This window comes from Panthera uncia (genome assembly GCF_023721935.1).
Source record: "Panthera uncia isolate 11264 chromosome B3 unlocalized genomic scaffold, Puncia_PCG_1.0 HiC_scaffold_1, whole genome shotgun sequence".
Lineage (NCBI taxonomy): Eukaryota > Metazoa > Chordata > Mammalia > Carnivora > Felidae > Panthera > Panthera uncia.
This window is the reverse complement of record NW_026057582.1, coordinates 1,716,835-1,729,522: the sequence shown is the minus strand read 5'-3', so window position 1 is coordinate 1,729,522 and position 12,688 is coordinate 1,716,835. Positions and strand designations below refer to the sequence as shown.

At 63.1% G+C, this 12,688-nt stretch overlaps 1 protein-coding gene across 3 annotated transcripts; it reads left to right on the top strand.

Annotated features, from left to right (window-relative positions):
• ZFYVE21 (zinc finger FYVE-type containing 21) lies at positions 1-12,461 on the top strand. 3 transcript variants are annotated; one of them, XR_007453542.1, is made up of 9 exons: positions 1-208; positions 7,557-7,607; positions 7,975-8,143; positions 8,612-8,687; positions 8,770-8,861; positions 9,437-9,490; positions 11,205-11,347; positions 11,507-11,598; positions 12,133-12,461. XR_007453542.1 is itself a non-coding variant. In XM_049612075.1 (8 exons), exons 1-8 carry the CDS (start codon positions 71-73, stop codon positions 11,540-11,542), a joined length of 759 nt encoding a protein of 252 aa, XP_049468032.1. In that variant the 5' UTR covers positions 1-70; the 3' UTR covers positions 11,543-12,129. The 3 variants fall into 3 exon arrangements, 2 of the variants coding, with proteins under 2 accessions (XP_049468032.1, XP_049468033.1); XM_049612075.1 differs by lacking the exon at positions 12,133-12,461 and having other exon boundaries at positions 11,507-12,129; XM_049612076.1 differs by lacking the exons at positions 9,437-9,490; positions 12,133-12,461 and having other exon boundaries at positions 3-208; positions 11,507-12,129.
• The last annotated feature ends 227 nt before the right edge of the window (positions 12,462-12,688 follow it).

Below are 12,688 nucleotides of genomic sequence, written 5' to 3'. Positions count from 1 at the left end.
TCCACGCGGGCGGGGCGGGGCTCCTGGCGGGGCGAGGGCCCGGGCCTCGGGCGAGCGCTGTGGCGGCGTCATGTCCTCCGAGGTGGCCGCGCGCCGCGACGCCAAGAAGCTGGTGCGCTCCCCCAGCGGCCTGCGCATGGTGCCCGAGCACCGCGCCTTTGGCAGCCCCTTCGGCCTGGAGGAGCCGCAGTGGGTCCCGGATAAGGAGGTAGGTCGCCACCGCCCGCCAGCTTCCCGCCCCCCGTCCGCGCCCTGTTCGCCCGAGACCCCCGTCCGCGCCCAGGATCCCCTTCCGAGGCTAAGGCTACCCGGTCCGCGCCCCAGCCCCGCCGTGCCTCCCTGGTGCCCCGACCCGGGCCCCCGAGGCGCTTCGTCTGGCTCCTGCTGCCCTTCCGGGGCCCCCCACGGCCGCCGTCGGTACCCCGGGTTCCCGGTGACCGCGCTCCGGCCCTCCCGGGGCCTTGGGCACAGTGCCCTCTGCCTGGTTCCCTCTCGGGGCGTCCAGGCTCGCCCACTCCCCACTTAGGTGGGTCCCGCAAGGACCGCCCCTCCTGCTCCGTCCGGGTCTCGGCCCACCTGCGAGGTCACGTGGGAATTCCACTTCCATTGGATGAGCTGCTCAGCTGGGGCCCCTGAGACGCCGTCGCTGCCCCTGCCCCGTGGTGGGGGGTGGAGAGGCCCCCCGCCCCCTTAGAAGGCGGCGCGCTCCGGGTTGGGGGGGGTGCCGCGCGGTGCGAGCGGAGGGCTGGCTTTGAGTAGGAGGTTGCAGGTGGACAGTAAGGAGGGCGTCCTGGCGGGCACCGCACCTGCTTGCAGGGGTGAGGGGTGGGGAGGCCCCGCGCTGTCCCTGTGGGCGGGGTGGGTGCGGCCCCTTCTGAAGGCCCTTGCGTGGCAGGCCAGGGGGTTTGGACCCGATCCCATAAGCCAGCAGCTCTCAGCTCCGGGAGGCCACGGGGAGGAACTCCGTGCGTTCCTGTAGATCCGTCCGTCCTAAAGAAGTCAGCGCGCCGTGATGGTCGAGTCGCTTTAAGTGACAAGCGCCCCTGCGTCCTGAGACGCCTTCCTCCCCCAGAACCGTAGTTACCGGCGGCAGGCTGTCAGCACCGGAGTGAAATCAGGTGTCCGAGGCGAGGCAGGCCCGCCCGAGCTGGGGAGGGGCGGCGGGGCAGGGCGGCGGCGAGGAGAGGCCCAGGGGCCGCCGCCCCCGCCCTCCTGCCCTCCCCGCCCTCTTGCCCTGCCCGCCGCCGCCCCCGCCCTCCCCACTGTGGCGTGCTCCCCGGGCCCTTCCCTCCCCTTCCCTCCCCTTCCCTCCCCTTCCCTCCCCTTCCCTGTTGCCCTGTTTGTGCTCTTTATTTTGCGCGCTTTTACTCTTGGTGCCGGTGCTCTCTGAACTGACAGCGCGTACCTTCCCCACTTGGGCTCCCCGGTTCGTGCTGTGGAAGGTCAGAGATAAAGGAATGTGTGTCTTTCTCCTGAATGTGTCCGTGTCACAGAGTTCCTTCCTGGGTTACTGGGGCTGACACGTGTTACTGGGGTTGGGGAAGTGGGAATCGCAGGGAGCGTCGTGGGGACGGGCGGGTGAAAGGTCGTGCACAGGGAAGGGAACCGCGCACTCCCGCAGCGGGGAGGGAGGCCGTGAACCTCTGGCACTTAATCTGTGGCCACATCGAGGGTGGTCGGGGAGTGCCCCGCCCGCCCCCCCCAGGAGTCCGGAGAGACTCTGCCCCATTGACCCCCTCGGAACTTTGCCCCGCCGGACTCGGTGGGCGTCTGCAAGGAGTCCCAGAAGGGTGTCTGGACCCAGGCACGGTTCCCCTGCCCCCACTTCTGCACCCTGGGGTAACAGCTATAGCTCCGTGTGCCCTCTTGCCGGGCCCAGGGGTGTTTCCTGGAAAAGTGCCTGTGTTTTCGGGCCTGAGTTGAACAGCAGGAAGTGAGCAGAGTTGGCCTGATCTATTTGAGTCTGTCTCTCTATTGGGGGGGGGGGGCTCCTTTCCACCTAGAAAGAAAGGCCCCTCGGAGCCCCCCTGCCCCCTGCTTGTGGGAATTCTTACTCGTGACCTGAGGAGCCCTGGAGGCCTTCCAGGGAGCCTGGGGGAGGAGGGACGGGAGGGTGGACCTCCGCGAGCTTCGAAAAGGAAGCGGATTTGAAGCCTACTGGGGCCTGGTCCAAGAGGCCAGAGGTTAGCACAGCGAGTGTTCTGGAGGAAAAGAAACAGTCTGGGGCAGAATGGGCTAGGAGGTTCTGGAGGCTCCGGGGGAAGGGGGTGGGGCGGATCCCCTGCCACTAGCCTGGCCCTCAGCTGCCCCCTGCCTGTTCAGTGTGTGTGGGACACCAGGACCCTCGTGTGCAGGGGGGAGACTCGGGTGTTGGGGATGCCGGTAGTGAGAGGCAGGTGGGTCTGGGTGGTTTGGAGTGGGTGAAGGGAAGTAGGTAGAACGTGGCAGGAGGGTGACCCATAGACCCTCAGCCTCCACCCGCTTCCGGTTGTTTGCCAATTAGCATTGCTGACCTATCTGTGGATGGTCCTTCGTGTCTCATCTCGGCCCCGCTTTCCATCGGGTCACTCTGAGGCCAGCCCGTTCCACGTCTGTTGTGTACTTACTAGGTGCCTGACCCTGCATCAGGCTGGTCACGTGGGCCTGCAGGGACGTCCCTTGAGAGTGTTGACAATTTGGGGGGTGTGTGTGTGTGTGTGTGCGCGCGCGCGCGCCTGCCCTGAGCCAGCTGTAGCTCCCAGCCGGCCTCCTGCCCCGGAAATAACAGTTGCTGGTCCCCGAGGATGCACAGTCCGTGGCTCCCTAGTGGCTTCGGGGAGGAGGAAGCCTGGGGGTGGGCTCTCTGGGCACGAGGCCGTGAGGTACTGTTTTAGCCGTAAAAGCCCTGTAGTTTTGCACCCCTCTTTCTTCCAACTTCCGCGCTGGGTATAACCAGCGATGCTGGCAGCTCGGGGCCATCATTTTGACACGTGGATACTCTGTGGTCACAGAAGTGGGAAGGAGAGCACGGGTGTCAGATCAAAACCAAATCCCAAGTTGGGAGAGACTGTTCTAGGCGGGGGGGAGGGGGGGGGAGGGGGGGGACTGCTGCCGGAGGGAGACCCCGAACCCGGGGGATCTGCCGGTGTCTCCGGCCTGGCAAGGGCTTGCTCTGTGCGGGGAGGGACCCAGGACCCAACTGGACGAGAGCAGGTGGGAAGGGGAGGCGTCCACTCAGCGAGGGGGCGCGGATCGTGTGACCTGTGACCTGCGATCGGGGGTTGCGGCACCCCAGGTCAGCCTGTCGCACGCGGGTTGAGGGTGGGATTTCATCCGTGGGCCTGAAGGAAGGAGAGAAGCTTGACTCAGGTTTGAGCAAGCGAAGTGAATGGGCCTTTGTTCCGACCGACGAGTCTGGACAGACAGGGCAGCCGGTCGAGAATGGGGTGAGGAATGGGGATTTGGGGTCCATGTGCAGCCTTGTCACAGGTGGTCGGGGGCAACTGTGAGTCACCGAGGTCACACGGCCAGGGGGTCCTCTGCACACACTTGCCAGGCACAGGACAGGCGGGGGCTTTCACCCGCCTCGGGGACCGCGAGGCGGGGGGCACACCACCTAGCGCATGGGGGTGCTGGGCCCTGTGGCTGCGTAGAAGCCTCTGATGTTGGAGGGGCGCCGGGCGGGCCCAGCACTTGCTCCCGGGGCGGGCTCGTGCCTGGGGCGCTGCGTCCGCCGCTGGCTCAGAGCCCCCGGTGATGGGGGTCTGGGTGGGGAGACGCAGGCGGGCCCTGTCCCGAGAGGAACACGTCTCCTGCGATGCCAGCTGTTTCGCATCCACTGTCACATTCGTCCCCTCCCCAGGACCTCCTGTGTCTCTTTTGAGCTGGTTTTTTAACAGTTTACTGGTTCCCTCACTCATGAAGGAGTTAAATCTTTGAGAGGAGTCATTTAATATTTTAGGAGTAATTCTCTTATTCTCTAGAAAGGATTATCTTTCAATAAAGTACATTAATACATATATTGGGTTTTTTTATTTGTTTAAAAGTATTTTTTTGTTTATTTTTTTTTCGGAGAGGGTGGGAGGGGCGGGGGAGGGAGACAGGATCTGAAGGATCTGCGCTGATCTGTGCCCGAACTCACACACTACGAGATCAGGACCTGAGCGAAGGCAGCACTTAACCGACTGAGCCACCCAGGCGTCCCCTGTGCATATATCGCGAAAACTTATTTTCCGGATTTGTTTGTGTCTGAGAAACCTAAGACAGGGAGTGTCGAGGGCCTGGCTCCAGCCAGCAGGGGGGCGCTGTGGGAGCGGGTGGGCCCCCAGGGAGGACGGGCAGGTGTCCCCAAGCTCTTTTGTTACAGTAGCTTTGTTTTTGACATTCCTTTAAACTCTCTAAATTCTGTTTTCCACCAAAAAACGTTTTTTTTTTTAGAGAGAGCGAGAGCGTGTGCGGGGAAGGGGCAGAGAGAGGGAGAAATTGCCCCAAGCAGGCTCCGCCCGGCGTGCGGGGCTCCAGCTCACGCACCCTTGATACGACTTGGGCCAAAATCCAGAGTCAGACGCTCAGCCACCTGAGCCATCCAGGCCCCCCTCTTCCAACTATTTAGACTTTGAGGGGAGACCCTCGGGGCCAGTGCTGGTCCTGCGGTTGCCCGGGGCACCTCTGGGGCTCCTTGCGCGAGGGTCCGGTGGCGGAGGCCCTTCTGTGACCCGGGCTTGGCCTCTCCTCGCGCTCCACCCCGCGCGCATCCACCAGGAAGCTGACCTTGTGGCACCTGCCTCCCTCTCGTCTCAACTTCCACATCCGCGGGCGCGGGTCCGCCGTGGGCCCCCCCCCCCCACCTCCGAACCAGCACGGAGTCGGGGGCCAGGGGGGTGTGTGCGGTGTGCGGAGCTGGAAAGTTCGCGAGGAGCGCTCCCCGTGCCCCGGCCCCAGTCGCCCCTCCTCCGTGGTGCCTCCTTGCCACCAGCGTCCCGCCCCGCTGCCGGCCAGGCCTGCCTGCGGGGTGAGCGTGGGGGCCCCCCCACCCCCCCCCCAGAGGCCGGAGCCTCCCCCAGCGACCCTAGCGGAGGCGTCTGTCATCTGGCCAGAGTGGCGCTTGTGCGGGACCCTCCTGGTGGGCCCTGCCCCCACTCGTCCTCCCGCCCTGCGGTGGTGCTGGGGGGCGGGGCCTCAGGCTCGGTAGGGTGGGTGAGGGGGGCCGGCCGCCCGTGTCTGGGCTGTGGCCGCCCTCGCCCTGGTTCCAGGCCCGCGGCTGCCGGCACGCGGCTCGCGCGTGTGGTTTCTGTTCCCTCCTGGTGCAGTTCGTTCATCAGACACCATAGCAGTTCTTTGGCCGTATTTTTACTCTCGTCTCTGCCTTTTTTTTTTCCTTCCCATTCTCTTCATGTTAAATTGCTCCGTTGAGAATTTTAGAAGGCTCTCTTCTGTTACGTAATCAGAAAGTTACTTGTCTTGAAGATCTGCCCGTTTTCTGAATCACTTCGTTGCCTATTTACAGTAATAAAATCCTACGTCGCTTACGTTGCTAAGCACATTTTACGTCCTGGCTGTCGCCTTACATTTACAGGTTGGTCTTGGGGCGCCTGGGTGGCTCAGCCGGTTGAGCGTCTGACTCTGGATTTGGGCTCAGGTCACGATCTCGGGGTCGTGGGACTGAGCCCTGCGTCGGGCTCTGTGCTGAGTGTGGAGCCTGCTGGAGATTCTCTCCCCCTCCCTGCCCCTCCCTCTCAAATAAAAACAAAATAAGATAGAAATTGGTCTTTCAACGTACCCGGACACACAAGCCCTACAGTAAGCGTGAGACCGTCTTTGTTAGCGTTGCTGGAGAGGGAGCAAGAGAGGGGCCGCCACGGGAGACCCCAGGAGGCGCCCGAGCCTTCCCGCGGAGTGAGGCAGGCTCTCCGGGCTGCTGGGCCTCACCAGTCACACCCTCGCTGTCGGTTTTTTCCAGTGGATTCTGTGGCTGGCACTGCGGGGGTCATACAGAGGCTGGGGCCCTGCCACGCTTCCAAGGCCCGAGTTCCAGAACTCACAAAAGGGAGAGGCAGCGGCAGGGCAGCGAGTATCCAGCTCACAATCAAAGCCGGTGGGGATTCTGTAGATGATTCTGGAAGGCCAAGGTGGGCCAAGCCCCGTATCCACGTCCAGAAAGCAGCTTAGGAGCAACGGGGTAACAAGAAACTGTTAGTCACACGATCTCGAAAAGCTTAGACCCCGCTCCCAGTGCGGGGGCAGCGGCCATATGGAGCCCGTCTGGCTGCAGGGTGGTGTCTGAAAAGGGTGCCCGCCGTGGGAGGACGCGTGCCAAGGCCCAGCGTGGCTGTGGGTCCGAGGGCCCTTCCAGGAGCATTGCGGGGTCCCGGCACCCCTGGCCTCTGCTCTGGATCAACACAGGTTCACGGGCACTTGGCTCCGTCTCGGATCCCTTCAGAGCTACTCGCTTGCCCGACTCGCGTGCGCCAGCCTACGGCTGCCTGGAGGAGGCCGAGGCCCAGAGGGGACACGCAGAGCCAGGGGAGAGGTCACCCGGCGGGAGGCGTGGGCTGGTGCTTGCCCCTGCTGCCCTGCGGGACGAGCGTGCCCCTGGCTGAGTGGAGAGAAGGTGGTGGGTGGGGACGAGGGAAGGACACTGGGGGACGGCTCCAGCTGGGCAGGACTGACGGGTTTGCCCGGGTTGCGTGCGGTCTGGCTGTCCTATGATCAGAAGGCCTCCTGCGGGCGGGCGCTGCCCGTGGGGCCGGGAGGGGCTCTCCCACGGCGGGGCAAGCTGAGCGTCGTCAGCGGCGGGATGGCCCGTCGGTGCTTCGCGGCAGGTCTGGAGCGACTCTTGGCTTGTGTTAGAGAAGAAACCCGAGCTCGTCCCTTTGGTGACGATGTGGCCATTTGGAGTCCCTTGTCTTCAGTGCCGGTCGCACGGCCGCTGCACTCAGTCTGTTCCCTGCGCGCTGGGGTGAGGGAGGCCTCCCCTGCAGCACAGCGCCGTGGTCCCTGCCCTCCCGGGCGCTGCGGGGCCTGGACACCTGTCCCCCGGAGCCCAGCCGCCGGTTCCCTCTGCTTCCCTTACTCCCAGGAGGATTTGGGGGCATTTCCGGGGCCTGGCGGTGACCGCCTTTAACCCATATCCGACCCGCACCATCCACATCCCGCTTCAGCCTCATCCCGATGCACGTGTGGCCATGTCACTGAGGGACTCGAGGTGTCCCTCGTGGGGGCCTCCCCCCCCGTTCGGCCGCCACGTCACCTATTTCACCTAGAAAGCGATGCTCGCGTGTCGGGGCCACTTCCCGCTAGTTCCAGCCGTGGAATCACGTGGTCCTTCCGGGACTCCGACCCGTGGTTCCGGCACCAGAACTGGGGGTCCTTAGGTGGCTGCCCCAGCGTGGCCGTTCGGGCTCTGACCGCTGCCCCCGGCGTCCCCGAGATGCCCCCCGAGCTCATGCCCTGTCCCTGGCCTGTGGGACCCGGAGCCCACCTGTGCCTGCGACGTGTCACCCCCCCCCGTCACGGGGCGGCAGGGCGGCTCTCCCGGCAGCACCCCGAGCTGGGTCCTGACGCTCCTTCCCTCCTAGTGCCCGAGGTGCATGCAGTGTGACGCCAAGTTTGACTTCCTGACCAGAAAGGTGAGCTGAGGCCGTCGGGTGGGGGCCAGGCCGGCATCGAGCCCCTTGGGGGGCGGCCGACGCACCTGAGTGTCCTGGGGGCTGCCTGAGAACAGCAGACGGTGACCCACGCCCGTGCCACCAGCTGGGCGCCGCCACACCTGTGGGTCTTGCCCTCAAAGGGGTGTCGTCCTCTGAAGAGGTGGGGCGTCCTGGCAGGTGGGCCGGGGACGCAGGGCGGCCTGCCGTGTGCGCGGCGCCCTTGGCAGCCCCTCCTTCCAGTGGCGAAGACCAGCGCGGGGCCGCATGTGTAGACGGGTGGTCCCGAGGGGGGGGGGGCACGGGGGGGCAGTCCTCTGTCCCCTCAGCACCACCCCTGCGCCCGCAGCACCACTGTCGCCGGTGTGGGAAGTGCTTCTGTGACAAGTGCTGTGGCCAGAAGGTGCCGCTGCGGCGCATGTGTTTCGTGGACCCTGTGCGGCAGTGCGCCGAGTGCGCCCTGGTGTCGCACAAGGAGGCAGAGTTCTACGACAAGCAGCTCAAGGTGCTCCTGAGCGGTAAGCCCGGGTCGCCGGGTCCTGGGTGTCCGTCTGGCGGGCGACCTGGAAGAGCGCTGTCTCCGCCCCCCCCCCCCCCCCCCCCCCCGTGGTCTCCCTCCTGCCACCTGTCCCGCGATCCTTCCGGGCCGGTTCTGTGCGCCTTCTGTCCCGTTCCGGTGCCGCCCTGGCTCCCCTGGGAGCGTGTGGGTGCCTCGTGGGGAAGGACGGGACGTTGCCGGCAGCATTGAGGGTGCGCAGAACCTCTCCCGATAGCAGTGCCCTGTGCTTTACAAAACTGCAGCATCTCCTCCGTCATGGCCTTGCCGCCTCACCTCGGGGACCTGCGGGCACAGCCACCGCTGTTGACTCACTTGGTCTCATCTCGTCCCGTGTGCGCGCCTCCCGGGGAGCTGGCCTTGCCGGGCGGGGGGGCGGTGAGGGGTGGAGGGGCTGGTTGTGTTCTCACGTTTGTTTTTGTATCCTAAGGAGCTACTTTTCTCGTAACTTTCGGAAACTCTGAGAAGCCAGAAACCATGGTTTGTCGTCTCTCCAACAACCAGAGGTGAGAGGCAGAGGCTGCTGGGCACGGACAGCCTTGTCACATCGGCCCCGGGGTAACGTGGTGCGGACACCCTGTTTCCTAGGTACTTGCTTCTGGATGGGGACAGCCGCCACGAGATCGACATTGCACACATTTCGACTGTGCAGATCCTCACGGAAGGCTTTCCGCCCGGAGGTGAGTGCGGCAGGAAGTCTGGTGCCGGCGCGGGCGACTTTGGGGATGACACAGGGGCCTCGAGGACAGAGTCTGTCGGCAGGGTCTCTGAGGAGCCAGCCTGTCGTCCTCTAGGGGCTTGGATTTAGTACATGGTTTTAGGAACTTGCCAGGTGAATGGGGCTTAAAGTGTAAGATAGCGAATTCAGGAGAACCTGCCTGAGCGTGTCACATACAAGCTCTTCGGTACCGTTTATCGTTGGCCTCAAACCAAGGATGACGTTCCCAGTGCAGCGGCGTCATCCGTGTGCTCAGAAGGGTGTGGCGTGGTGGCTGATTGGGAACTAGCACTTCCTGCTCCTGTCAGGCACCCGTGGGGACGAGATTCCTTTCCATTTCCTCGGTGAGCTTCCAGAACGTTCAGCCCATTCTGGATCTTTCCACCTGAACTTCTACGCTTCTGGCTGTTTTTCCACGGGAAGAGAGTTTGCATTCCGTGCTGACAAAAACCCACGTGACTTAATCCTTCTTGCTTTCTGTTTTCTGATTGGCTCTTGGTTGTTCTCCTCTCCTGCCTGCCCGCCTTCTTGATGTAGAAAAAGACACTCACACTTACACCAGCCTCCTGGGGAGCCAGCCCGCCTCTGAAGGTCAGCCACCTGCTACCCTCCTCCGGCCCTGCTGCCGCCACCGGGCAGTCCAGCCCGGGCCACGCCTCTGAAATGCACAGTCACTTCTGTTGGTCGATTTGAAAGGGGGTTGGGCCCCAGACGCGGGTATATAAAGCATGAATGGAAACATCGGGGGTAGAGATGGATTTGATCTGCTGGGTTTCTCAGCCCTGAGGGGGTTTAGCGTTGCGTCTAGCGGCCCTAAGCCGGCCGAGCGCAGGGGCAGCGGGGCACGGCCGGCGCCCTCCCGCCCCTTCCCAGCCAGCTCCGCACTTCGGCCTGAGCTCCCGGATGCCGATGCCGAGGTCACAGGGCCAGGCCAGCGCTCCGCCGCCTCTGTGCCCTCCGCACGGTGTGCTCAGGGATTCCAGGCTGCTTGCCGGTGGCAGGGTGGGCATCGAAGACCCCCGGGTACAGAAGGCAGGGCCCAGAGAAGCTGGGGGTCAGCGGGGGTGTTCCTGTGCCTGCCTCCCGCTAGGAAGGCCACCTCGTCCCGGCCCCTCCCGGGCCAGGGAGAAGGCCACATCCCAGCTGGCCTGGTGCATGGTCTCCCTGGGCGGGGCCCGGGGGCTTCTGGCGCCACACGCCCCCTTCTGGAAATTCTGGGGGTGCAATGAACGCCGCCGTGCCAGAAGTTTTCCAGAATCTTTAAAACCATAGACCCTTGTCTTCCCTGGGGCTGGTGGGGGCAGGTGGCACACTTGCCTGAGGTGACGGTGGCCGAAGGAGCTGCCTGCCGGCCTGTGGAGAGCCAGGTGGTGCGTGTTCTTAGCTTTGCCGGCTGCCTGGATCTTTGCAAAGTGCAGAAGCAACTAGAGATGACCCAGGAACGTGGCCGTGGCTGTGCCGATTAAACCTTACTTAGAGAAGCAGGGGGTGGGCAGAGTCGTGGTCTGCCAGTGGGGGCACTCGCCTCAAGGGGTCCCATCAGGAACCAGCCTGTCCACACGCACGGATGGTCAGGCCTCTGATTGTCCGCGGGGGTCATCTGCAGTCCGTGGACCCCAGGGGAGAGGTGGGCCCTTGGTTTTGACTCAGAGATCAGTGTCTGCTAGAAGGAATCTTCCACAAGGTGGAGTCCTGCTCAAAAATGGAGCTTGCACGTTGAAGCGGAGCAGAAAAGCCGTAGACGGGTTTCACGGTGACGCTTGGTCCCCACGGGACCGTTCTGTGGTCAAGGCCGTGAGAGCCACCCGTCCTTGAGCGGCTGGTTGTGGGAACAGCCGGGTGCGGCCTGCAGAGGCCGGTCCCCTCACTGCATCTCTGCAGGGGCTCACACGGCAGGGTGGGTGTCAGCACCTCTCTGGTGCTGGTCCCCGCTGGTCCCTCAGCCTGTATGCCAGCTCTCGACAGCAGGATGGCTCCGAGGCGGGAGCGACGGCCAGTGGGATCAGTACTGGCGTGGAGCCAGCCCTGGCTGGGTTCCCTGACCACAGGAGTCCCCACGTGGGACCGGGTGGCACTGTGGGTTTTCTCTCGGCTCAGTGATGTGGTTTTTCCTGGGCCCTGGAGGGCCAGGCGACTCGGTTCCTTTCCCATCCTGTGAATTTGGGGTCATCTTCCAGACGTCCACCGGTGCCCCTGGGACCCCCGCACCAGCACGAGGGGTGGGAAGGAGGCACCCTGGCCTCCACCGCAAGGGCACGTGGGATCCTGGGGTCCCCGCGGGCCTCACCTCGTCTCCCTTCTCCAGGAGGCAACGCACGGGCCACAGGCATGTCCCTGCGGTTTGCAGCACCGGGGGCGGAGGGCCTGACGCAGCTGAAGCTGACGGCCGGGGAGGACGCACACGCCAGCAGGAGGCAGTCGACGGCGTGGCTGGCGGCCATGCACAAGGTACCTGGTGGGCTGCGGTGGGCAGGGCTCGGGAGGCGGGGCCCTTCTTTAGGTACAGGCCCACCTCTCCCAGAGGAAGCCCTGCCCGCCCGGTGGGGGTGGGGGGAGCCCGTAGCAGCTGGGCACGGGACTGGTCACACTTCTTTCGTCACGTCGTAGGCCACCAAGCTCCTCTACGAGTCGAGGGACCAGTGACTCCATGTGGGACGGACCGTCAGCAGGGGACCGTGGAGCCAGCTCTGCACACACAGGCAACTAACCCCACACGTGCTGGGAAACGCAAGTCGAGCGTTTGGAGAAACAGATCTAGTGCGATATGCACAGCTCGTTAACACTCTAAACAGCTTCGTGCTTTAGAGTTTGTGCACTATCCTGTTGATACTTAATTGGAGGCGGGAGAGACTCAGCTACACTACTCACTACTGCTGAACTCTTTTTAGCGTAACTTCAACCATATTTTTATGGGTGCCCAGGTTTGCTAGAAGGTTCTGGCCCCTCGGTGTTCACTCTTGCAGAGTAATGATTTGGGCAGTGGGAAGTCGGGCCCGATCTGTTTGCGATCCTGGTTTCTAGTGCGTCAGTTTACAGTCTCCCTGAGCCCGTTTTATAGACTGTCCACTTACCGCATCACTAATCTGGGCTACGAACAAACCTTTGACACTTCACTGAGGGGGAGAAGCCAGCTTTGCTTTTTGTACTTTCACTTACTATTTCCCTTTATTAAAATAATTGTACAACAATTTGTATATAAAGCTTATGATTAAAACTTATTTTGAAACTAACAGATCGGCCCTCGCCTCACTGTGTCCGGAAAACCCGAGCTCTCGTGCCACGGCTCCGCTCTGGGTCCAAAACACAAGACTCGCAGCCGCCGGTGGGAGACAGCGGTTTATTGTGCACGTTTACACGGCCTCTGCGGCGGTGGCTTCCAGCAGCAGAGGCTGCCCCACGGGCGCTCACTTTTCGTCAGCACACTGTGTACAATCTCTGCTTACAGGTGCCTGGCTACACGTTTATACATGAATTACAGGACTCATACATGGAAAATAAAGCCTAAGGGCCTGGATTTTAATGAGAGAAAAAAAAAACATTTCCATCATTCTGGTAGTTTCGAATGATCTAGTCAAAAAATACTTTTGGTATATAAAAGTCTGTACGTACAGTTCAAACTCAAGCGCCTTACTTGAAGTCCGGACCGGGCACAGGTTATTGCATCGTGGCCGGGCCAGACCCGGGAGGCTGGGCCCCCCACCCCAGCTGCCCCTCCTGACATGCAGGCACCCCCACATCTGCCCCACCCTGACCTTGGGCTGCCGGCCCGTGGGCTGCACATAGTGCAGA